Below are 24,220 nucleotides of genomic sequence, written 5' to 3' on the forward strand. Positions count from 1 at the left end.
GTTCTTGTAATCAAAACACTCAACCCGAGTTACCAATTTGAATCAGTCTGACGAATCCTGAATCAACATTTGACTCACTGCACGTTCCATCAATGCATCATTACTTCAATATGTCATCAAGCAAAATTTCATTTCTTCATTTATTTAAAAATGTATTTATTTCGCCTAAAATGTCAAAATTATTTGTTAATAATATTAGTCAGAGATTTAAAATGAACTTCTAATAAACATCTATCATAGCTTCATCCCAATCAGGCCAATCTGCTTTTAGTTTCCAGGAAAACATGCTATTTTGGACGCAGTTTCCTTCTTGTAGCAGCGGGATGCAGTGAACTACACATATGCTTCAATATTATGACCACATATTTACTAAGGATGCTATTCCACAGAAAATAAAAAGATCCACCACAAAGACATGGTAATGAATTACATTCCATAGTTACAACTGTACACAGACTGACTGAACAACCTCCATTCATGCCAAAGCAGGAGGAAGCTCTGGGCAGTTGGCGAGAGGAAATGGCATCGCTGGTCTGAGGTTTGGAGGAAGAATGGGAAGTATGCTGTTACTCTGGTGCTGGTCAGACAGCAGGCTTTAGGTTTGCTCACCACAGCTGCCCTGACCACATCTGTCCTTTGCTCTCACTCAATCTTCTCAGTCATATAAACTATAAAATGCTTCCTCACTAAATGCGGCTCCACCCAACTCTTAAACTGTGTACATTAAAAGAACACCCCCTACTACACCCACATAACAGTGAATAAAACGGGCTTGCTCGGCTGTTAAAACTGTTTGAGCAGCCCAGCCAGCTTTTCATTCACATGTTCTGATGTTGTCTGTGGTCATCGTTGCCCCTTTATGAACAAGAAGATGAGAGGGAAAATGTTCATGCAAACTGGATTCAGTGAGTAATAAGAGAAGGGCAAAAAACACGCACACAATACATGTTTTTAATTCAATATTTTGCCATTTTCTAAATTTTAATTTTTTCCAGTCCTTTAAAAATAAAGTTTTTTATTGGCATGGAACCTTTCCAAAAAATAAATAAATAAGTTCCTCATTTAAAAAAAGCTCTTCAGATTATTAAAATGTTATCCACACTAATATAAAAACGGTACTTTTAAGAACTGTTCACTGAAAGGATCTCCAAAATGGTTCTTCTATGGCATCACTGTGAAAACCCAGAAAAAAGTATTAGGTAATAAGTACTTCACAAACTCTTGAGACATGAAACACTTTTAGTTTTTTTTTGTTGTTTTTTTTAAATAAACATTTTGAATATTTTCACCTTAATATTAATTATTATATTAAATATGACTAATTTTATCAAATTACATTAACATGCCCTCCTGCCCAACACCAACCAGATTAAAAATATATTGAAAATCTGTTTCCAAATAGAGTTGTATGTAAGTAATTACTGTTATCTTCTGTGTCACAACAACCATATATCCTCACACAATTATTTAGATAATTTCCCTCATTTTAACTACATAAAAATTGCTATGACATGCAATAGTTTTGAATATAATTTTGACAACACTATGAGGAGTCTACACCATTACATTTTCTTTCAGTTGATGAGCTGCGGTTTAAAACCATCCTGTATCGCCAATTTATTCTGAAGCATATTTGAATGCTAGATTTACAAAACATCCCCTTAAACCAGGTTTTATCACATTATTTGTCTCACTGAAACATGTCTTAACCCTATTAGCCTCACAGTCATATTTATATGCTCTATCTGTGATTTACTCTGATTATAATCTGAGAGAATGTCTGGAAATTGCAGGGTATGTTGTTCACACTAACTATTTTATTGGAGTATTTATTTTTCCCTACATACCTTTGTGTTTATTTAAATCAATTAAAGTTGACATATGTTGTGTTTATTATAAGTCCATTTAAGCACAGCATATTTCTGTCACATATTTACACACATTGCATTAATTGTTTTGTTTTGTTTTTACATAAAAGCTCACTAATGTAGCAAAAATTAAATTAATTTGTTTAAATTTAAACAGGCCTGTATGCATTTAATATACAATTAATTATTGCATGATGCATTGTTATAATTCATAACATAACTGGGCTGAACCATTATTGACGTTTAATTTGTGGACTTTTATTATCCAGCGGAAGCGAGAACTGGTCCTTCAACATAATAGAAACGGATGCATTCACACTTTAGTTCCTACCGGAAGTGTAAAAAAACATACAACAGCTTCTGATTTAAAACTGGTTGTTTTCGCTCCAAAAGTTGAGTATGATTCATTTTAAATATGTAAATATGCCTTCATTGATGTAGTGTTACTTTGGATTACGAAAAGCCTTTTATTTTCCTGGATGGATGTGCTTCTTATAACAATTTCCCCCTTTTTGAAAGAGCTTTAACAAGTGCAGAACTATTTTGTGTTGCTACACAATAAAAGAAAGTCTGAATGGCTCAGGATTTCCTCCCAGGCATGGAGAGCTCTGCTATCTCTGTCTTAAAGAGAGCTGTGGAGCTGGATCACAGCTCACGCTTTCAGGAGGCTCTGGTGTGCTACCAGGAGGGGATACAGCTCCTGCTGGATGCACTGAAAGGTATGCCACAAGTTTAGAAATGGTAAATGTATTCTTTTGCTGATGGTAGTCTTAATATGATCACTGTTTTCCTAGCTGTAAAAGATGATTCAAAGAAGGGCCACTACAGAGAGAAGATCAAGGGCTACATGGACCGAGCAGAACAGATCAAAGACCATGTGAACAAACTGAAAGAAGGTTGGTTAAACAATAAACTGGGCTCCGGGAAGGGTCTGTGGAAATGTAAAGAAATGATTAAACAAAGGATTTCCTAAACACAATGTATAAATCAGGTATTTATGCATGAAAATATATAGCTAGAGATTGAAGACCACCTTTGCTCTTCTCATTGTTATGTCGTCTGTCAGAGGGTAAATACCACGAGCAGATAAAGATAGCTGACAGCTCCACTGGATTCAGCTATGAATCTCTCTTCAAACCCTACATCAGAGACGGACTGACTGAAGTCTGGGTGGAGGACCCTTATGTACGGCACGTCCATCAGGTAGAGACAACAGTGATGCTTCTGAATATACAGTATAGTACAAAAGACTATATTACAGAGTGAATGCGTGACATATCTCAGAACGACACATGACAAATGTTTTCCTTTGTAGTTGTACAACTTCCTTCGTTTCTGTGAAATGCTGCTGAAATGCCGGTGTAAAGTAAAGACGATTCACCTTCTGACCACACAGGATGAGGTAAGGTTCTCCAGCTTCTACAAACCCTCATTGACTAACACACAGAAAACAATGTACAACGTTTGGCATTTTGTTCATCAGAGGCTTCCATTAAAGTTGAACTCAATGTTGTGGTTTTCCAGGACCGCTCTGCTCAGCAAACCAGTGCCTTGGCAGAAATAAAGCAGTCGCTACAGAGTCAAAATATCTGTCTGGACATTCAGTACTCATCTACTATTCACGACAGGGAGATCAGGTACATCTCAAATCATTCTCATTTACTGTAAAACACACTGGAGGATAATGTGCCTATACTCTTTCTGTTTTAATTTATTTTCTCAGGTTTAATAATGGTTGGATTATTAAGATCGGCAGGGGACTTGATTATTTCAAAAAACCAAAGGTACCACCTAAATGAAACGTAAACCTGTGCTTCAAATATTCAAAAGAGAACCTGTTATTTGTGCATGTTTGCATAATGGATATATAAATGTCTTTTTTGTCCTCTTTTCATTTTTTTTAAGGGTCGCTTCTCTGTAGGATACTGTGATTATGATCTGAGAGAGTGTCATGAGACTACTGTGGACATTTTTCATACAAAACACACTAAGAAGACATAATCTTGCTTCAAAAGCTTCTCCACTGTCTGGCATATCTATGGGACGCATACTAACCCAGACGACTGGAAATGTGCCTTTTGATCTCATTTACAGCTTTTAAATAATGCGAAAGGAGTGATTTTATTGCCTGTTTTAAAACATTCTGGTATGAATTATTATTATTATAGTAATTACAACTATAGTAATTGCTATTACTTCTATTCTGCTCTTTTTAAACATTTTTTTATACACTAGTATATGATGGGGTGAATGATACTGATATGTATTTATTATATGTTTGCTTCTCTAATTATAATAAAAACCGAAGTGCATTTGTAAATAAGGTAGTAGGCCTAATCAGTAAAATGTTCGTCACTAGTAAGTGCCCTTAATAAAAATGTTTTGCAAAGGGGTCATTTTTACCGACTCTGTTCATACACTATATTGCCCAAAAAAAATATTGGGTCACCCCCTTCTAATGAACAGGTTTGACTACTTTAGTCATTTCCATGAGTATAAATCTTAATGTTTAAGCCTACAGGTGTATCTCAATAAATTAGAAAAAGTTGTGAAAAAGTGTTTGGTGATGAGTTTTTGGCTCAAGGTCTGCATTTAAAGTCACACCAGAGGTGTTCAGCTGAGATTAGGACTTTGCTTTATGCAGACCAGTCAAGTTCTTCCACACTGACTCAATCAATCATTTCTTTTTCAACCTTGCCTTACAGAGGCACTGTCATGTTAGAATAGAAAAGGGTTCTGTCCAAACTGTTGCTATACAATTAGAAGCACACAATTCCCTAGAATATCATTATATGCTTAAACATTAAGATTTGTACTCATAGAAATTACTAAAGTAGTCAAACCTGTTCATTAGAAGGGGGTGACCCAATACTTTTGGCAATATAGGGAATCTATATTGTGTGCAGCAGCGCCATCCTGCGGTCACTAGGCGAACTTCCAGTCGTCGTGTAAAAGGGATGATTTGCGTTATATTACACTTTGTGGATAACGAGACGTATCGCTCGATAGGATGGTGTTTTGCTCCACCGCCTCACCTGCACTTTCTCAATGATTTACATCAGCAGGTGAGTATACGCGACTGCATTATTTCTATTCTGTTTTAGGACAGTCATGTGTCAGTTATCGTGTTAATTTTGATTTAATACATTGTTATAGTGGTTATGGTAAATTTGTGTTTTGATTTTGAAATTGAAACTCATAAATATGCGGAAATTGTGACAAACGATAACCCACGTTATTTCGTGCGTTTTGCAATAGCTTATCTTTTTATATAAATTCATATTTATGTGGGCCACTTGATTTGAGATATTCATACTGTAAAAGGCTTGCTGTTTGTGAAAGGACTGATGACTGGTGATATAGATTTTTTTAATAACTGTAAATCAAAAGCAGTCTGTGTTTGTGTTGTATTTGTTTGCTTGTTCGTATGAGCTATTGCTTCTTTTGCCTGTCATATTAGAAACCATTAGTTGCAATGAAACATGCATGAATTCCCTGCAGGAGGAGATTAAATCTATAATCGCCCTTAATCTCGATATGTGCTCCTCATCTTATTCATGAAAAATATAGAGTGCTGTCTCTAAATAACACTATTCATCATCTCGCAAGGGAACCGACTGGAGTGATGATGGTCATGATGCTGAACCTCATCAGATATATTATATAAGATTTTTTGAATTGTGACATTATTTTCATGAGAATGCAGCATGATACCCCCGTAATACAATTTTGTGTATTGTTGTTTTTAAACAACTTTATTTGCATTTTATGCAATTTTGAGAATTGTATTTATTTTTTATTGGGTAACTGTTGTATTTGATTTCCATAAAACAATGTCGCAATGCTATTATAGTCTTAACGGTGCAAAAATGTTAATTTCATATGATTTTGAAGTGATATGTTTAACCGAGGTTTTCAAAAATTCCGTAAAATTTACGGTAAAAAACTGGCAGCTGTGGTTGCCGGAATTCTACCGTAAGAAATACGGTAGCAACATTTTAGGTTTTACGGTTTAAACTTAAATTTACAGTTAAATACCGTAATTTCATTAACTGGTATAATGTTAATATACCAACCTATAGAAGTACTGAAATCTGTTTTGTACCTTTGAAATACACTGATAACCACCAAATGCAGGTGTTGATGAGAAAAGTCACATGATGAACCACAGCCCATCACAAGCATCTTTTTAAATTCACACAAACACTAAACAGCATCATGGTGAGACTCATTAAACTGAAATATGCAATAAACATTCATTTAACAACATTAGATATAACACATATCCCTAATAAACATAACTGATAAGGAAAAACTAAGAAGAAACCAATTTGAAATGCAACGCGGGGAATTCTGGGAATGTCAATTTACGGTTTTTCCCTGTAAAATAAAAAATAAAAAATCGCTTCCAAAAATGGTATTTCACCGTAAAATTGTCTGAAATGTCTATTACAGTTCTTCACCATATATTTTAGGGGAACTTACCGTTAACCATTTAACAGGTTTTTACTGTAGCATGTTCACAGTTTGTTACCGTTAAAATCACGGTCATTTTTTACAGTGTACGATTCACGAGATGATTGATTATTTGACCTGATGCTGCATGTCTAAATGATAAATCCTATGTCATAGTTAGAAAGTTGACTGATCATTTTTATGGGAGTCCAGCAGTTTAATTTTACTGCAGTTGATATTTTTTCAAGGAAGGTTTATTGAGGTTTGTAGACATATAAAGTCATTATTTCACAGACTAAAAAATTGAGTTTATTTAACGCACATTGATAATGTGTGAGAACATGAATGAATAGCAGCGTGTCAAGCAAGGGTAAGTTGTCGCAATAAAATAAAAACGTAAAAAAAACAGCATAAATATAACTGTTAGCAAAAATATAAAACCAATATTTTGACCAGCAAAACTGCAACATATTTGTATAATTAATAAATTGTAAAAAAAAAAGTTAGCTACTAAACTGAAACACATGACGAATTGTCCTGATCATTTATGAAAAAAATTTAAACAACTTAAAATTAATTTAAAACTTAAACAAAAAAAAGTTTTTGGAATAAAATAAACTTTAACTGAAATAAAATAAAAGCTTATTTTATTTATACAGCTAGTTGTCAAGGAAACATTTTTCATTTACTTTATCATGATGCACTAAAATGACTAAAAATAGAACTGAAATAAATTTAATAAAAACTATGTTGACATAGTTGAGAATAAATAGACATGTTTGATAAACAAATAATAAAAAGGCAAAAACACAACTAAATTACTAAAACCTTAACCAAAATAAAAAAGTAAAACAAAAACATCAATTCAAAATATTGTTCAGCAGCAACAATAAAATAACAATTCAGAATATTTAAACATTTTAATAAAAAATATAATAGTACCTCAATAATACCAAAATACACTTAAGTGATCTAGGTGTTTGAATCTAACATATAAAACCACTGCTAGAGGAAACAAGCATGTTTGTTTGGTATCAATCAAAACCTACAGCCCTTATAACAGCTAGCACTAGTCTCCCCTATTGCATTTTAATTACCTTAACAAAATCAAACAAATAAATTACCATAACAAAAACATTATATGTACACTGTGCTTGTACAGATATATTGAAACACAATCGCTAAGCTGTGTGCAATGTGCTGCAACTATGAAAACTGATCAAATACTTTATGCATATTATACATAACATAAGTATAAAATATGTTTGCCACAGATCACCAGATTAGGAGGAAATTAAAAGGAAAATATATAAATCAAATCAGACTGTGGTATGAATGCAAGCAGGCCATAAATATCTGAAACAATTCAGCATGCAATATCAATATATTTTCTCATCCAGCAATAATCGGAGGAAAGTGTCAGCATTATTAAAATCCAGTTTGCATTGAAAGAGGCATATGTGCAGATTACTTTTGCCTTCCTTCAATATGCATGTCTGAATATGAAAATGTAAATTGACAGATGGATTATATTGAAGGCTAGACGCATAGGCTGGCTGAAAGTCACCCAGATGTCGAGCTGACTTTTGTCCAGTAGGAGGAAAGAGAGGGATTTGTGGCCAACTCTGGATCACGACACAGATTTATGCCTGTATCTGGGGCAAAGCTGCTCTGTGCTTTACGGAGCGCCAGATACAAAACGGGTAATGGGTAGTTTAATGAGAGGGTAACATTTTTAGGGTTAAAAAGTCGCACGTGTCTGGATGCATGTGTACAATGGACCCAATACTTTCTTTTGACAGCCTTGTCTGCCATTTCTTTATCTCACCTTTTAAACATTTCAAATAGGCTGTAGCCTACTTTCACAGTTACTTATAGTAACACAGGAGGGAGTTGAAAGCTCCTGTCGTTGTCTGCACAGAAGGAAAGGAAGCACATCATCTGTTCAGCTCCACCGTCTCACCTATGAATCTAAACGTGCTCATGATCTCAGATAGCAGTATCTGCTCATTTATTTCTTGTCATGCTCACAATACTGAAAAATAGATAATGATAATGAGTGGTTTAACAAGTGGTTATTAACTGACTGATATGGTCAAATATTAATAAAATAACCAACCACATGTAGTTAAAACAGCTAAATATAAGCTTAATATTTTCATATTTCATCTTCATCTGTCACTTGGTAATATGGCTAATGCTAATTTAATATTTTGCCTCATATTTCTAACATTTGTCAGATTATATACACTGCCATTCAGTAGTTTTTTTTTATGTATTTGGAAAAAAGGTCACCCAAGGCTGCATGTAATTGATCAGAAATACAGTAAAACAGTTTATTCCGGTGACTGCATCATTAGGCCAGTCTTCAGTGTCACGTGATCCTTCAGAAATCATTCTAATATGATGATTTGGTGCTTACAAATATTTATTACTATTATTAATGTTTTTGAGGAATCCTTTTTTTCAGGATTCTATGATGAATAGAAAGTTCAAAAGAACAGTATGTGAAATTAAACTGTTTTTGTAACATTAAAAATGTCTTTACTGTCACTTTTGATCAATTTAATTTGTCTCTGCGGAATAAAAGTATACAAAATAAAATATATAAATAAAATTAAAAATGCTAAATTTAAAATACATACAATAAAGAAGAAAAAACTTCTCAATGCATAATTATACTGTAATACAGAGTATGTCAAGTATGTATATAATACATGCTGAATCGTTAAAGTTTAGAAACATAAGAATTTAAACTGATACATAGATACATGTGCATACATACATAGGTATCCACATAAACATACAGAAATAAATTCAGACCGCAATCATGATGACATTTAGGTATCAACAGATTCAGAAAAAAGACAATGAATGGGTCCCAGATCTCACAAAATATACAAAAGTAATCATTTCTTTCTAAAAATCATACTGACCTCAGTGTTTTGAATTCTAGTGTATATACACAAAAACAGAAAATGAATTTTTCATCCAGGTTAAGTGACCTTTGAGTGGACTGTGATGGTGTTTAAATGATTTGCATACAAAACTGAACTACTCTGACGTGTCGATGCAAATGCATGACGCAAACCACACTTGTTCGGTTGTCTTAACAGTGATATTCTCAACTGTCTCTTTAACAAATCATTTACAAACACAAGAGGAATATAAATCAAATGTGATGCTCCGTATACCTGCAGTTGAACTGCCTGTTCATGTTTATTTTTGATCAAACAGCTTCCTTATGCTCTTGCTATCAACATATACGCACTTGCTCGTGTTGATATAGTGCAGGGTGGTGTACTGATGCCTTCATTCGGCCAGCAGTGTTTAGTAAGAAGCTTAGGCATGCAGGGAAAGCATGAGTTGGAAATGAAACGGAGTTCGCCTGTCAGTGTTTGTCCAACTCCTTACTGCCAAACATCAAATCCATCAACGCGTCTCTCTCTTTGTCAGAGCCGTTCCTTTTCCTCTTCCTTGCTTGCTTTTTTTCAGTAGTTGCTTTCTCCGGTCTATCTTTCAGCTCCTCTATCTCTCTGCATGTTTGTGATTGGGACGGAGCTGCCATGGCTCATAGGATGTAAGGACCTGTGTATCTTCTTAAAGGAAGAACAGAAGCTAAATCACAGAGAAAAGAGGAAAGAGAAAAAGTAAGTGATGTCATTTATCTTGCTTAATATTATTTGAAGTGCATATGTTTTGGGTAACTACAGTATATCATCATTCATAGCAATTTCATTATTTATATATAATATATAAATATTCAATATGTAAGTTATTAATATTAATGTTTAAAGTTTGGAGATTTTTATTTTTGAAAGAAAATATTTTTATTTAGCAAAATATTATGAAATATTACTAAATATCTTTATTTGAAATAATAATGCTGTTCTTTTGAACTTTTTATTCATTGTATCGTATAAAATATCTACAATAGAGCTGTCCAACTGTCCTCAACATTAATAAAACCAAATGTTTTATTAATGTTGAGCATATTAGAGTGATTTCTGAAGGATCATGTGACACTGAAGACTGAAGTAATGATGCTGAAAATTCAGCTTTGCATCACAGGAATAAATCACATTTTAAAATATATATTAAATTAGAACACAACTATTAGATAATGTAATAATATTGCTGTTTTACTATATAAATAAATACAGCTTTGGTCAGCAAGAGACTTCTTACCGACCCCAAATTTATGAACAGTATTGTATATAACAAGGTTTGTTTTTGGTCCATTGTTTTTCTGTGTATTTGGCAGCATTTCAGGCCTTTTAAGTTGGGAAGTTTCTGGTTAATCTTAGCGTTGAGTGAATATTTACATGCATCTCTATGCAGTATCATCCAGCACAAATATTATCTTTATATTCTTTGTGATTTGTGTTTGCTGCTGCTGTAGGTATCAGCCTTGTTGACACGGCAGCGACTGCTTCCACTGAGGAAAAATGGCATGTGTTGTCATTTCTTATATGCACTGCATTTATTGAGTTTACCAATTAACAATAAGAAGCGTGTTGGAGTTTCATCTGTGTATATTAGGCAAGCAAACACAGAGCAGCAAATGTCAAAAAACGGAGGGACTGGGTGGACTTTGCATGTTTTTTTCTGTTGCATATCTGCATTATCAAGGCATGGTCAGTGATAAGAAAGGTTTGTTGTTATAATAAAGGATAGTGACGCCCATAAGGTTGAAATAAGTGTGAGGCACATTGTCCAAAATAAGGACACAGTCTCACATATTTCACTTAATGTCTGTAAACAAGACTACTGGTTCTAAACAACTCCGTTTGACGCTGAGGAAAGAGTACTAAATAAATAACAATCCAACCTGCTTTTAATATGTGATTACATAATTAAAGTTAAATAAAACATCACTTATATGCACTACCAATCAAAACAAAACTACAGTAAAAATAGGAATGCTGTGAAATATTATTACAATTTCAAGAAACTATTTTCTATTTTAATATCTTTAAAATGTATTTATTCCAAAGATGAATTTTCGGCAGCCATTACTCCAGGCTTATTATTTTTTTGTGGTAACTAGGATACTTTTTTTCAGCATTCTTTGATTAATAAAAAGTTCAAATGAACAGTGTTTATTTGAAATATAATTTTTTTTTAAATGTCTTTACTGACAATTTTGTTCAAGTTCATGAATCCTTGCTAAATTAAAGTATCAATTTCTTTAAAAAATATTAACTTACTGTCCTCAAATTTTGAACTATCGTATGCTCTAACATAACATTCATAATTTTCAGTAATGCAGATGAAAAGTATCTGATCACATGGAAAATATGACTGCCGAAGAAACCTTTGATCTCTGTTGGGTTGAGAAAATCCTTCTGTTATCAGATCCAGAATTGAGCCACGCTGACACACCAGAGATATGATATTCCTCTAGTATTTTACATGTCAGGAAATTACTCGTTTGCTGCTCTCCTTTGTAGAACAACTACTTTATTGTGAATTTAAGAACAACAATTAACAGTTAGTAAACTATAATTTGCTATTGTCTTACTACATTAGACCAGAACAGTGCCTTTGATAATTCCAAACCCCGCCTGTATTTCTTTTTTACTCCTCATTCTCTCTCATCTGATTTCTGTGTAACTGTCCTCATTAACAGCTGTACCGGAGAAGATGAATGTTCTGGAGGCTTCAGGAGATCCAGAGGGAGAAGGCAGTGACGACTTAACAGGTCAGAAATCTTCCAGTAAAGCTTAATGCTGTCATCAGTTAATCCAGACTCCGTTTATTATAATATATGACATACTATTCTAAAGGCATGATATGTTTGATGTTCAGGAAGGAAGAAGTCCAGGTTAAAGTCTAAGTCACGCCTGTTTGGGAAGATAAGGAGGAAACAGGATGATAGTGGCATGAAGCAGAGTCAGTCTGAAAGTGACATCACACGGAGTGAGGAAGACTCGGAGTAAGTGTTCACAGCGTCAGCATGTTGTGTTTTAAGAAAAGCTAAACTCACCAATGTTGACATGGACAAATTAAAAATGGACAACGTTTGATCATAAAATGAAAAACTTTGAAGGAAGTTAAAGCTATACATGATTTGATGATCCCTTGTGAAAATGAAATGTACGTCACTGCATTGAAAGTAGTGTACTTCAAATCTTAAAAGTATATTTTAAAAAAACTCTACTTGTAGATAATATTAATGAAATAAATGCCACTGAAGTGTACTTAAAGAGATGAAATCCTTTCATGTTTCTTAACACGCTAAAGTTCACAAAGTAATAAAGTTAGAGGTTTTGCTATAAGCTATATTTTACATCAGTGTTTTAAAAGTATTTTGTCAAAGACTTGTTTTAATGACAAACTAACGTATATGTAAAGTACTTGACTGTAATTCTAGTGTGTTATTTGAATATTACATTCAAATTTAATATATTTGAAATGTACTAAATTGCAACTTCACCATTGCAAATGCATATAAAATGTACTTAGGTTCTAAATAAGTGGGTCAAAAAGCACTTTTAAATTCAGCTAATTGCATTTAAAACAAATTTAAACTATATATTATTTCCATAACAAATGGTCTTCGTTAAAAAAATTGGACTTCTTTTTTTCACAAGGGGTAACATGCCCCTCTTTGCTTTTTACATCTTTTCTTCAAAGTTGCTCCAAAGGCATGCTGGGATCCCGGGCGTTTTCACATGACAGCATTTTTGATGCAGAGCACAGTCATTCAGACCCTGAACCACTAAGAAGTTCTCAAGAGAACATTCATGGAAAAATTCGAGCTCTGCAGGTGAGTAAGACAGACCACACAGACCACATTAATTCAATGATGAACTGCCTTCAACTGAAAATTGAGTGTTTACTATTGCCCTTTTGCATTATTGACACAATTTTTCTATTTAATACTGTAAAGCTGCTTTGTTAAAAGCGCTATATAAATAAAGGTGACTTGACCAAACACTAAACACTCTTATTATAGCTAAAATGCCCCACTTTATAAACACTCATCAGTGTGACTGATGGAATTATTTCGGATAGATTTTAAGATGATTTTTTATTTTTTTTGATCAGATAAAACTCCAGCAGCAACAGCTGCATTTAAGTCCTCCCCCACTTCTGTTGAAACGGCGTGAAGACTTAGGTGGAAGTTCAGAAGATGACAGCCTTCCTCGTAGCCCCTCTGAAGTATCCCGTGGAGGACAATACACGAGCATATCGAACAAGGTGCTTCAACTACAGCAGCATTCCAGTATCTTTGTTGTGACATCTACATCTGCACAAGTTTGTTCGGCTCATTGTGTCTCCATTACTGCTGTTACTACCCCCGCCTAAATCTGTTGTAAATGTCATGATGTTTGCAGTTTTCTATGCCTCCCAAAAACCATAGCATTTTGAGCATAGCTGAAACAGGAAGTGAGGAGGAAGAACAGGTGCCATTTCACTGATGTGTTGACATTATACCTGTCATTCATACATTTGATTTATGGCTTAAATTTGAATGGTTTTTTTTGGTCCTAAATATTGTCTTATGTCGCTTTTAAATGAGCTCTCTCCTTTGCTTCCAGGCCTCTTCACAGCCACTTTCTCCTCGGCCGGTCAGCCCAGCACCTTCACTTGCCCCTGGTTCAGTGGACTTCAGCACTCCTCCACAATTCACTTCCCTCCTGGACAACTCTGCTGCCCGTCACCGTATGTCTCTCAAACCTAAGAACCAAAGAGCAAGTGCCAAGAACAGGAGGGTGACCACTTCGGTGAGCCTTTTTAATGGACCCTTCTAAAATTATTATCCATTGGGATCCATTAGCATCACCCTGGTTCCCTCGACAAAAAGCCAGTCTGATTTTTCCACTGGCTTTTGAAATATTGTAGAAAGTAAGCTCTGTGACCAACAAAAGTTTGTGATTCTTACATGTTTTGTTAATAAAAAATTAATCAGTCTTTATAAATTTTAAAGCCTAAATACAATCGCCAGAAGTAAAAATCTAAAGTTGGTAACACTTTATTTCGATAGTCCACGTTAGACATTCTACTAACTTTGCAACTACATGTCAACCAGCAGTCATTGGAGTATTAGTAGACTGTCTGCTTAATATCTTCTAACACTTTGTTTTGATGGGTCCACAGCATACTGACTATGAGAAACTTTGCAAGTATATGTCAACTTATTCTACTAACCCTAAACTAACAGTCTACTCTGAGAGTTAGTAGACATGTAGTTGTGAATTAATGAGAATTATAGGACATGTACAGTGCCTTGCATAAGTATTCATTTTTTCAAATTTTTTCACGTTGCTGCCTTATGTTAAACTGTTTTAAATTACTTTTAATTACACCATATTGACAAAAACAGAACTGTCAAAATTAATAAATTTATTTAATATAAAAAAACTGAACTAAATATTTAGCTGAAGCACCTTTACAATCTCAAGTCTTTTTTGTTTGATGTGACAAGCTTTGCTTATCAGCATATGGCAATTATCTGCCATTGTTCACCTCTCAAGCTTTGTCAGGTTGGATGGAGTAGATGCACATTTTCAGGTTTCTCCAGAAATATTTAATTGGGTTCAAGCTCAGGCTCTGGCTGGGCCACTCAAGGACATTCACAGAGTTGTCTGTAATTGACTCTTGCTGTGTGCATAGGGTCATTGACCTGTTGGAAGGTTCTGAATGCTCTGGACTAGGTTTTCATTAAGGCTCAATATTTTGGTGCATTGAGCTTTTCTTCTACTCTGATGAGTCCCTGCCGCTGTAAAACAGCCCCACAGCATGAGGCTGCTATCAGCACACTTTACTTTTGGGATGGTACTTTGGGGTGGTGATGGCGCAGTGGATAAGACACATGCCTTTGGTGTGAGAGACCCGGGTTCGAATCCACTGTGAGACACCAATGTGTCCCTGAGCAAGACACTTAACCCCTAGTTGCTCCAGAGGCGTGCGACCTCTGACATATATAGCAATTGTAAGTCGCTTTGGATAAAAGCGTCAGCTAAATGAATAAATGTAAATGTAAATGTACTCTGCAGAGCTGGTTTCCTTCAAACATGATGTTTGGAATTGTTTCTGAGCTCTACAGGCAGTTCTTTTGAGTTCTTCAGAGTCCAGTTCTTGCATTATAAGCTGTTAGACCTTTTATTAAGACGTATGTGCCTTTCCAAATCATACCCATTCAATTGAATTTTCCACAGGTTATCTTCACTCGAAGTGTAGTGACATCTACAAGCAATATGTATGCTCCCGAGCTAAATTTCAACTGTCCCAGATAAGGGTATAAATACTTATGCAATGGAATCATTTAAGTTTTTTATTTTTGATACATTTGCAAAGATGTTAAAAACCAGTTTTTTTGCTTTACCATTATGGTGTATGGAGTGTAGATTGATGTGGAAAAAAAAAGTAATTTAAAGCAGTTTAACATAAGGCAGGAACAAAACAAAACATGAAAAAAACGAAGGGGTATGAATACTTTTGCAAGGCACTGTAGTTACAAAGTTACTTCTAGTTAGTAGAATGTCTAAAGTGGACTATCAAAATAAAGTGTAACCCTAAAGTTAGGCTATAAACAAACTACAACGTCAAGACGCTTAATCTTCTAACTCTTTCAGTCTTTATTTTAAATCTACAACTTGGAAAGCTTGAATTTGCATAGTTAGAAAAGTAAACACATCGGGGCTGTGAAAGTGGACTAGTTAGTAGATAGGTTTACGTGCTTGGCGTGATGATGTTTAGTGTTCTCAATAACCTGTAGTCTCATTTAGCCACTTGTTAACAACCTTATTTTTAAATACTTTTAAAAATCAAGAGTGTCGGCGCTGATAGCCTCGTGGGCAGCATGCCGAAATATGGCACAGTTGCGCTTTGGGTGTCCCAAGTTCGAATACACACCTCCCTCTCTTCTCCCACTCGCCTCCTGTCAGATCTCCACTGTCCTATCAAGAAAAATGCAAAAAAATAAAAAATATATACCATGAGTGGGGTATTACTAATGTATTTTATGTTGTAGAATAAAACGTGGAAATATCATGAGCTTGTGTTAACCACAGAACTAATTTCAGGCATTTAACCAAAAACCCACTGATTTGAGGACGATGGAACCAGAAGTTAAAAAATCCTCATTTCTGGGTTTTAGGACTTATTCCTGAATCACTCTAATGCTTGTGGAAAAACAGAAATGTTAAATATTCTTTTCCATATAACATATTTGTATAACATATTCTATATTTGTACATTGCACTTCCTTTGTAGGCTGGAAGCAGAGCACGATCTGAGAGTTTGAACAATCTGGACCGATCATTGACTACTGGGGAGGAAGAGACTCCTGTAAAAGAGATACCTCGCGCTCGCTCGTATTCCTCTCAAGTCTTACGGGGGGAGAGGCTTACGACTTCACAAATCAAGAGTCCAGTTCCAGTTTCACCTTTAACGTCTCTACAGACTTCTGGAGATAGTAGACAAGTTTCTGCTGAACCTGAGATTGAGAGAAACATTCTGTCCACATCACCTCCAAGCCCTAGCCTACGGGAAACAACTCCAGCTGCATCAGCAGTAGCCAAACTACCAATCCCAGTGGTGCCAATTGACAAAAAGGGACAAGGAGAAGTGAGTGAGATGCTTAGTAGCTCCAAACTACTCAAGAACAGCCAAAGTAACATTGTGTCAACTGTAAGACCAAGTGTAACTACCACACCAGAATTGAGTCCTGTGAAAGATGAGAAGTCTAATGCTGTGCTAATACAAACCAAGTTGGACAAAGACAGTGTTCAGAATGCAGTAAATATAGAGAAAAGCCCAGCCTCTACTCATGTTCCAACCAATGTGATTTGTGGAGGAAACCTGAAACCATCCTCTCTGAGGAGAAATATACCTTCCACAGATGACAAACTTGAGTCCAGGACCCTTCAGCCAGTCAACACAGTGTCAGCTGTTAGTAATGAAGATCACACGCAAACAGAATCCATAAAGCACCAAAGAACTGTGTCAGGATCGTTCCACTTCAATGTCTCCTCAGACAAGAGTCAAGAGCGTCCGAGGACTGCAAGCTTCACTGGAGTAGTTGGACAAGCTGGACTGAAAAAGGAACCTTCATCTCCTGCCAAACCTCCTTTAAATTTCAAGATAGAGCGGCAAGTAAGTTCACAAGTTGAGAAAACAATAAAAGACCCATCTGGTAATTTACCACCAACTTCAAAGGAGGAAGACAAAATGGACACTTCTCCAGTGTTACCAACAAAGTTCACTGATCTAGCAAAGAGCCGTCCTTGGGCCCCGGATGTGGAGGAGAGTCAGGACAATGAGAAGCAGGAGATTGGGGTAGAGGCTACTGAAGAAGGAGTACAGGAGGTGGAGGTGGCAGAAGAAGCAGTTGAGGATGTGATGGAAGATGTGACTGTGGGAAAAGAGAGCGAGGCTACAAATGCATTTGGAGTGAAGCTTCGCTCTACCTCTCTTTCTCTAAAGTTTCGCTTGGACAAAGCTCAATCAGAAGACAGAGTACAACACCACAGTGCATCGATTTCACCTCCGGCCTCGCAGTCTGATTTAACCAGCTATGTGCAACCTAAAGAGCAACACACTGGCATGGGGTCTACAAAAGTTCATGCTAAACTCAAAGAACCTCCTCTCCAAACCGATGCGTCCTTAACCTCAGTTCATTCCTCCGGTTCGCCACTTAAGAGTTTCTGTAGAGACAAAGAGAGAGTTGACGTCCTCAGACAGGCTGGTGAGTGTCTTTTTGTGGTTCCCCAAGGTGCATGAAGATTAAGCCTCTGGCCTATTTAGTTGCAATTATGACGAATGTGAACAGCTACATATCCTATGAGAATGATGATCTAGGTCATACCAGGAAACAGTCTGTGCTTGTCTGAGTCAGAACATTTAGACAACTGATTTGTCCAAATGTTTAACTGTGCCTGTCTGTAATTACACTGATGGCAGTTACTCAACTGAGTAAACAAACGGTAGATTGGGCTCATAGATCTCTGTTTAAGTTATACCTTGTCTTATTGAACTAACAATGGACTTTACTAAATCACTAAACCAATAAAGTATTTATTACCTTTAATGCCTATTAATGATTAGTTGATTTTAGTGTAATTTAAAAAGAATACCGACCAGCAGAGCAGTACAATATATATATATATATATGATTATAGATAAATGATTATTATGAAATCATAAAGAATTTATGTATTACAGTATGAAAATTAACCATGGTTTTACTAAAGTAAAAGTGTAGTAGCCATGTTTTTTGACAGATTGATTGCCATTTGTATAAATGCCAAGTTCTGTCATGAAACTCTAGATGGCGTAGGCTGATGGGTCCTTAATGTAAACTGATGATATTCACAGTGTTAAACTACTTGGCACAAGCTGATTGGTTCATGTTGCATACGCGGCCAATGAGCTTGCTGCTTTTCATTTAAAAGGCTGGTTAGCATTCAGCAAAGCTGTTCGCAGCACGCTTTCAGAGTTCCTCTAAAACCCTCCACCTTCCCCAGCTCCACCTGTATAGATCTGCTACAGGTTATTATATGCTATTTGTGCAGCAGCACTATGTCTGAAATACTCACAGCACCGTATCTGTGTATGTATTGGCAGTAGCAAGTTCCTGTACTTGCTTGAAGCAGCAGCGATAATCTACAATTACAGCAATAACCAACAGCAGCAGCACTTCAGTTCAAAATCTATGCTAAATTCTTCCAAGATTTGTCATGATAGAACCACAGTTTTACTACAAATACCATGGTTAAACTATGTGTAGTAAAAACCATGGTTAATTTGTGGTAACCATGGTTTAAATAAAATAACCATGTTTTTTTATTTTATTTGTAGCAAATCCATGGTTCATTTTCATAAAGGCTTAACGCTCTGTTACAGTTCACTAATTGTCTATCTTTTTAATAGCAATACTAAACAAAAATGATGCTACAACAACTTACAAGATGCATGCACATTAGCAACATTTTGTGATCAAAAATGGTCCTCTGTCCATTATCAATAGTATTGTGATGCATAAAACACAGCTCACAGAGAAGTCACTGCTTTCTATTGGTCAGCATGTGAATCTGCGTGGGGAACTTTGATATCCTTACACAAAACTCTTGAACATGCCTTGAAATTTCACAGAGCAACAGTACATATGGCTGCACTTTTAGTAGCAAATATACAAGATCACACCTATTTACCACTACTGATTTACCTGATCATACCTGATTTCGCATTTTACCCATGATGGTTAGATCACCTCTTTCTGTGCAAATTTGTGGTTTTGGGCCAAATAAGATGGTATTTTGATTAATAAATATTCTGCATTTTCAGAACCTCCTCAGCCCTCATCCTTAGCCAGCAAATCCACTAAGATTGCACCTTCTCTAGGGAAAGAAGGTACAGACTTGCCTCCAGAAGAGATTACAGTGGTATCCTCTCAGGAGAACGTTCCAACATCTACTGCTTCAGAGGTGTCCTGGATGGAGATGGCCAGAGAGAAGACCAGAAGTCTCCAACAGCTCTTTACCAGTAGACTGCCTGAGTTTCCTAGCTTGCAATCACGACCAACAATCTTGACCACAACACAACCACAAACCCAAACATCCACTTCACAAGCCAATCCAAGAATCACACAGAACATTTCAAGCCAGTCGACGACTACACAACCTCTTTTGAGACCTACAGAAACAAAACTGCTGCCATCTGCACAGCATTCTGGAAGATCCGCACAATCTGCCGCTCAGCTGATGCAAATTCAGACTAGAACAACAACAAACCAACCTTCAGCAAATTCAAATCACACTCAGATTGACAGTATCAGAGAAGTCCAGTTTCAGTCTAAGACTCAAGTGTATAATTCAACAACAAAACCAACCCAGTCTACAGTTACATCGAATGTGCAATCCCCTGCTGTAAACACAGCAAAACAGCCATCACAAGCATTGGCACCGCAGACACCACCCATCCAGCCGTCATCACCACTGCGAGCAGCATCACAGACCCCCACGCAAGCTATACTGCGTCCCACAGCACCCCCAGGTTACCCACATCTGTCGGCAAGCCCAAAGTCTGCCAATACGGTCTCAAAGGATCAGCCTCAGAATGAGGGGGGAGAGCCCAGTGTAATCTCAGGGAAAACTGACTGGGCGTCTGCATCTCAGGGGAAGGGGACCGGGCCTGAAGATAGCAGACCAGTGTGGGCAGCAGGATTAGGAAACAAGACCTCGCTCTTACAGCGCTGGGAGAACCAAACAACTGCTGCAACCAAGGTATTATTGTTTATGTAATCTCCAAACACACTCAGTTTATTCAGTCACATACAAACCAGAGAGAGGACACTTACTTTGGCCTCAGAAAAAGGAGTGTACAAAAAAATGTTTAATGCATCAAAAAGTTTACTGATTTAGCAGATGGAAATGCTTTCACAAACGTCAATAATCTTTTTTTTTTTTTTTTCACTTTAGCGCACAAATTCTATTTCGATACTTGTCATGAAAAAATTGTTTTGGTCACGTGAGCCAAGACGCACATTAGCTGAGCTCCGTGTATATAACCCGTCTTGATTAAGACAGGGGAGGGCGGCAGCCTGGGTTTTTCACCCGTCTGTAAAGTTTTATGGGGTGGGTTTTCTTTATGTTAATGGGTTTTTAAAGGCAGACTTGAGTTAATTCATTTGCAGTGGTATAACTTTCTCTCATTTGTTTAGTTCACTTATTTGATAGTTATGACTGAAATTAATATACAAAGTTGTAATGTCAATGGTTTAAGTGGCACAGTTTTTTAGAAATAGGGTTGACATTGCTTTGTTCCAGGAGGCCCATTAGTGGAAGGATGGTGTTCATGGATGCAATAGTAAATATTACGAGGTGGTCTCTTTTGCTGCAACTGATAGTGGAACTAGGGGTGTTTTGATAAGAGATAAGAGATTTGAAAGTTTTCACATGACAGAATTAAACATGTATCCATGTCCGTAATATAACATTTGTTTGTTTGTTATTTTGATTCTATTAAATTCAACTAACATCACATTTGTTATGTTTTTACTTTTATTACTTGGATGTTGGTGAAAAGTTAACACATAACAAATGCTAACACTGATGCAGGTAGCTATCATACAAAACTGGTTTGCTGTAAGATCAGGGAAAATTATAATACTAATTAGTGTATGACTTAACTGAAAAATTAGATTTTTAAAATATGTTATGCTTGACATCATTAAAATAGTCCATGTGACATCAGTGGTTCAACCGTAATTTTATGAAGCTACGAGAATACTTTTTGTGTGCAAAGAATACAAAATAATGACTTTCAACAATTTCGTCTTCTGTGTCAGTCTTAGCGTGTTAATTTATCTGCCTGAAAAAACTCTTAATGACCCCAAACATTTGAACAGCATTGTTAGTTAGGACAGGCAATATCATAATGCATTCAAATATCTGCTAATCAAAAATCACAAAATAAGAAACTCATAATCCAGAGAGATCTACAGACTAAAAAATTAACAAGAACAAAAATACCACATGGTGTCACTAGAGTTCAAACTGTTTATTTTGAACCGAAAAATGGTCTTATCCCATGGACATTTGTAAGCCACATTGACTTTTGAGGTTTAATTATTAATACGAATCATAAATTTATAAATTAAAATAAAGGACTCTTTATGGAAGGGACACGTGTAATACACTGTAAAAAATCTAAAGTTGCGAAAACTCAAAAATCTCCTGAAGCTGGTTGCCTTAAACTTTAAACTTTTCTCAATTTTGGATTATTTACAGTGTATTTGCTCATAATATCTAGTATTATCTGTTTGTGGTGTTTTGCTTTGTCAGATGTTTCAGATTTCCTCTTTACTGATTTCGATAGACAGGTGAGCTGAAATCCACATCTCAATCTACAGCTCCTCTCAGACCGATCTCAAAGCTCTCTGGCACAGGCACAGGATCCGACTCAAGTTTGTCAATGCGTAAGTGGATGACACAATATCAGTTTTACATGAAAGCTACAATTGAAGTATATGCTCACACATACCGTCTATATTTCTAGAAGCATCAGTCTCTCCTGTTCCCACGAGGTCAGCAGACAGAGAGGACAAATGGCAGCAGAAATCAGTGCCACCATCATCACCTTCATCATCACCATCATCATCATCTCCTCTGCAGTCTGTCCGTGACACTGCCCAACCATCCTGGATGGAGCTGGCCAAGAGGAAATCCCTGGCATGGAGTGATAAGACTACGGACTAAAAAACAGAGACAATGAGGAAGAGTATACAAGAAATATTCAGGGTTGGAGGAGCTGAGGGCATTTTCATGCTAGTGTTTCCTAAAGTTGCATCCATGCAGACAGAGATTTGCTTCGTGTGAACTTCAGTAGACTTTGAAGTTGATGTTAAAGCAGTGTGTTCTGGAAGTGAACCACTATTGCTTATGTATATTATTGAGGGAAAGTTGCACATTCATCAGTCAGTAAACCTCCTAATAGTCTTCTAAAACCTCATGTGAGCTGCTTGTGTTCTCTCCATGTGAAGTATGAATGTATGCACAGCAGATAAGTACCAATGAAACAAAAGGGAGAAGTTAATATCGTGAGCTTAAAGTCATGTTCTCTTGCCACACTGGCTAACAGCTGCTGGTAATGTGTTTTGTAAATGCACCACAGTGCAGCACAACAGAACTGAGTGAGAAAGTAGATCAGAGGTGGAAGGGGAGGGAAACAAATTCAGGTTGAGACCCAATCAAAAGCACCCTGAGTGAGATCTCAGGAAGAGAAATAGATGGCACCATATGTTTTCCCTACTCACACATGTGCAGACACACAAAAACAATAACTGTCTCCCATGTAATATGTTGCAATATGTAATATGTTTCTCAGGTTTAACACATTGCATCATTGTTTTCGTGTGAAAATTATTAAAATGATTGTTTCCTTTCCTATGATTAATTTTATTTATTTGCATGAATTCCATTCAAGAATTTGTATGCATTGTGACATTATATCACCTGTTGATTTTCTGACACCTATTAGATTTGAAGATTTCTGTTATTTTATGTTAAATGTTAAATTATGTGACTGTAAGAATATTTCAAATTACTTGGAGCTTGTTTTTGAAAATATCAACTAAACTTCCTTCACCAATAAATTCATCTTGCTAAATCTTTGGGACATGTGATTTATAATTTATCATGAATATAAAATATCAATAACACAACAACAACAACAAACATAATAAAATACATATAATATACTGGGGGAAATAGCTCAGTCTGTGGACTTTAAATCCAGAAGACAATGTCAAATGAAGATGAGAGGCAAAAACCAGGAAAGACAAAAGCGATTCGCACAGGTCGCAGTAGTCCTACTTTAATGGCACTACATTCAAATAACAGGATTAGGGGACATTAAATGAAAAGATATGACAGATGTTTGCATACAATAAAGGGTTAGCCCCACAAGCTATCAGTGAAGGTCAGAAAATCCGATCAATTATTCATTAAATGTGCATTCCCTCTGGCGCCTGCATTCAGACAGCATACATGCACATCGAGATGCATCTAAATATGCCAGATATCCCAGGTCCCAATTTAGTATAATTATATGAGTAGTAGAAGGACTCTCAGGAAAATGGAGAGCTTTTACATTTACTGTACTGGGGAAAAATAAGACCTTTTTAATAAAAATAAACATCTATATCCAGCCTTTGTTCAAATTCGAGTGAGCTGTGTTTTCAGTGCAAATAATTAATTTTTTTAGTTATTTGTATTATGCATAATTATGCACTAAAGAGAAATGCACATTCACATTATATAATATTATATTATTCTTATAGTCTTTTGCTTTTACATCTATACAAAAACAAACGGCATGGTTTAAAGCAATCTAGAAAATGAGAAACATCATCATTTCTTTGTGTGTATGTAACTTTCCTAATAATA

General features: G+C 36.0%; 2 protein-coding genes across 2 annotated transcripts; both read left to right on the forward strand.

The window, feature by feature from the left end:
* The first annotated feature begins 2,173 nt into the window (after window positions 1–2,173).
* On the forward strand, window positions 2,174–5,396 carry mitd1 (MIT, microtubule interacting and transport, domain containing 1). The gene is made up of 7 exons (XM_079429015.1): window positions 2,174–2,587; window positions 2,663–2,764; window positions 2,935–3,071; window positions 3,184–3,270; window positions 3,393–3,505; window positions 3,592–3,652; window positions 3,774–5,396. Exons 1-7 carry the CDS (start codon window positions 2,443–2,445, stop codon window positions 3,867–3,869), a joined length of 741 nt encoding a protein of 246 aa, XP_079285141.1. The 5' UTR covers window positions 2,174–2,442; the 3' UTR covers window positions 3,870–5,396.
* A 6,565-nt stretch (window positions 5,397–11,961) lies between these two features.
* On the forward strand, window positions 11,962–23,438 carry LOC306877315 (uncharacterized protein). Its single transcript, XM_079429016.1, has 9 exons — window positions 11,962–12,027; window positions 12,135–12,261; window positions 12,963–13,095; window positions 13,377–13,529; window positions 13,871–14,056; window positions 16,548–18,021; window positions 19,620–20,557; window positions 22,152–22,251; window positions 22,332–23,438. The coding sequence occupies exons 1-9, from the start codon at window positions 11,970–11,972 to the stop codon at window positions 22,529–22,531; spliced, it is 3,369 nt and encodes a 1,122-aa protein (XP_079285142.1). The 5' UTR covers window positions 11,962–11,969; the 3' UTR covers window positions 22,532–23,438.
* Window positions 23,439–24,220: the final 782 nt, after the last annotated feature.

The sequence above is a fragment of the Barbus barbus genome, assembly GCF_936440315.1.
Source record: "Barbus barbus genome assembly, chromosome: 11".
Taxonomy (NCBI): domain Eukaryota; kingdom Metazoa; phylum Chordata; class Actinopteri; order Cypriniformes; family Cyprinidae; genus Barbus; species Barbus barbus.

Coding starts and splice junctions, on each gene's coding strand:
- mitd1 (XM_079429015.1), top strand. CDS start 2,443: ATGGCTCAGGATTTCCTCCCAGGCATGGAGAGCTCTGCTATCTCTGTC. Junction 3,506..3,591: donor ATTCACGACAGGGAGATCAG/GTACATCTCAAA, acceptor TTATTTTCTCAG/GTTTAATAATGGTTGGATTA. Junction 3,653..3,773: donor ATTATTTCAAAAAACCAAAG/GTACCACCTAAA, acceptor ATTTTTTTTAAG/GGTCGCTTCTCTGTAGGATA.
- LOC306877315 (XM_079429016.1), top strand. CDS start 11,970: ATGAATGTTCTGGAGGCTTCAGGAGATCCAGAGGGAGAAGGCAGTGAC. Junction 12,028..12,134: donor AGGCAGTGACGACTTAACAG/GTCAGAAATCTT, acceptor TTTGATGTTCAG/GAAGGAAGAAGTCCAGGTTA. Junction 13,530..13,870: donor ACACGAGCATATCGAACAAG/GTGCTTCAACTA, acceptor CTTTGCTTCCAG/GCCTCTTCACAGCCACTTTC.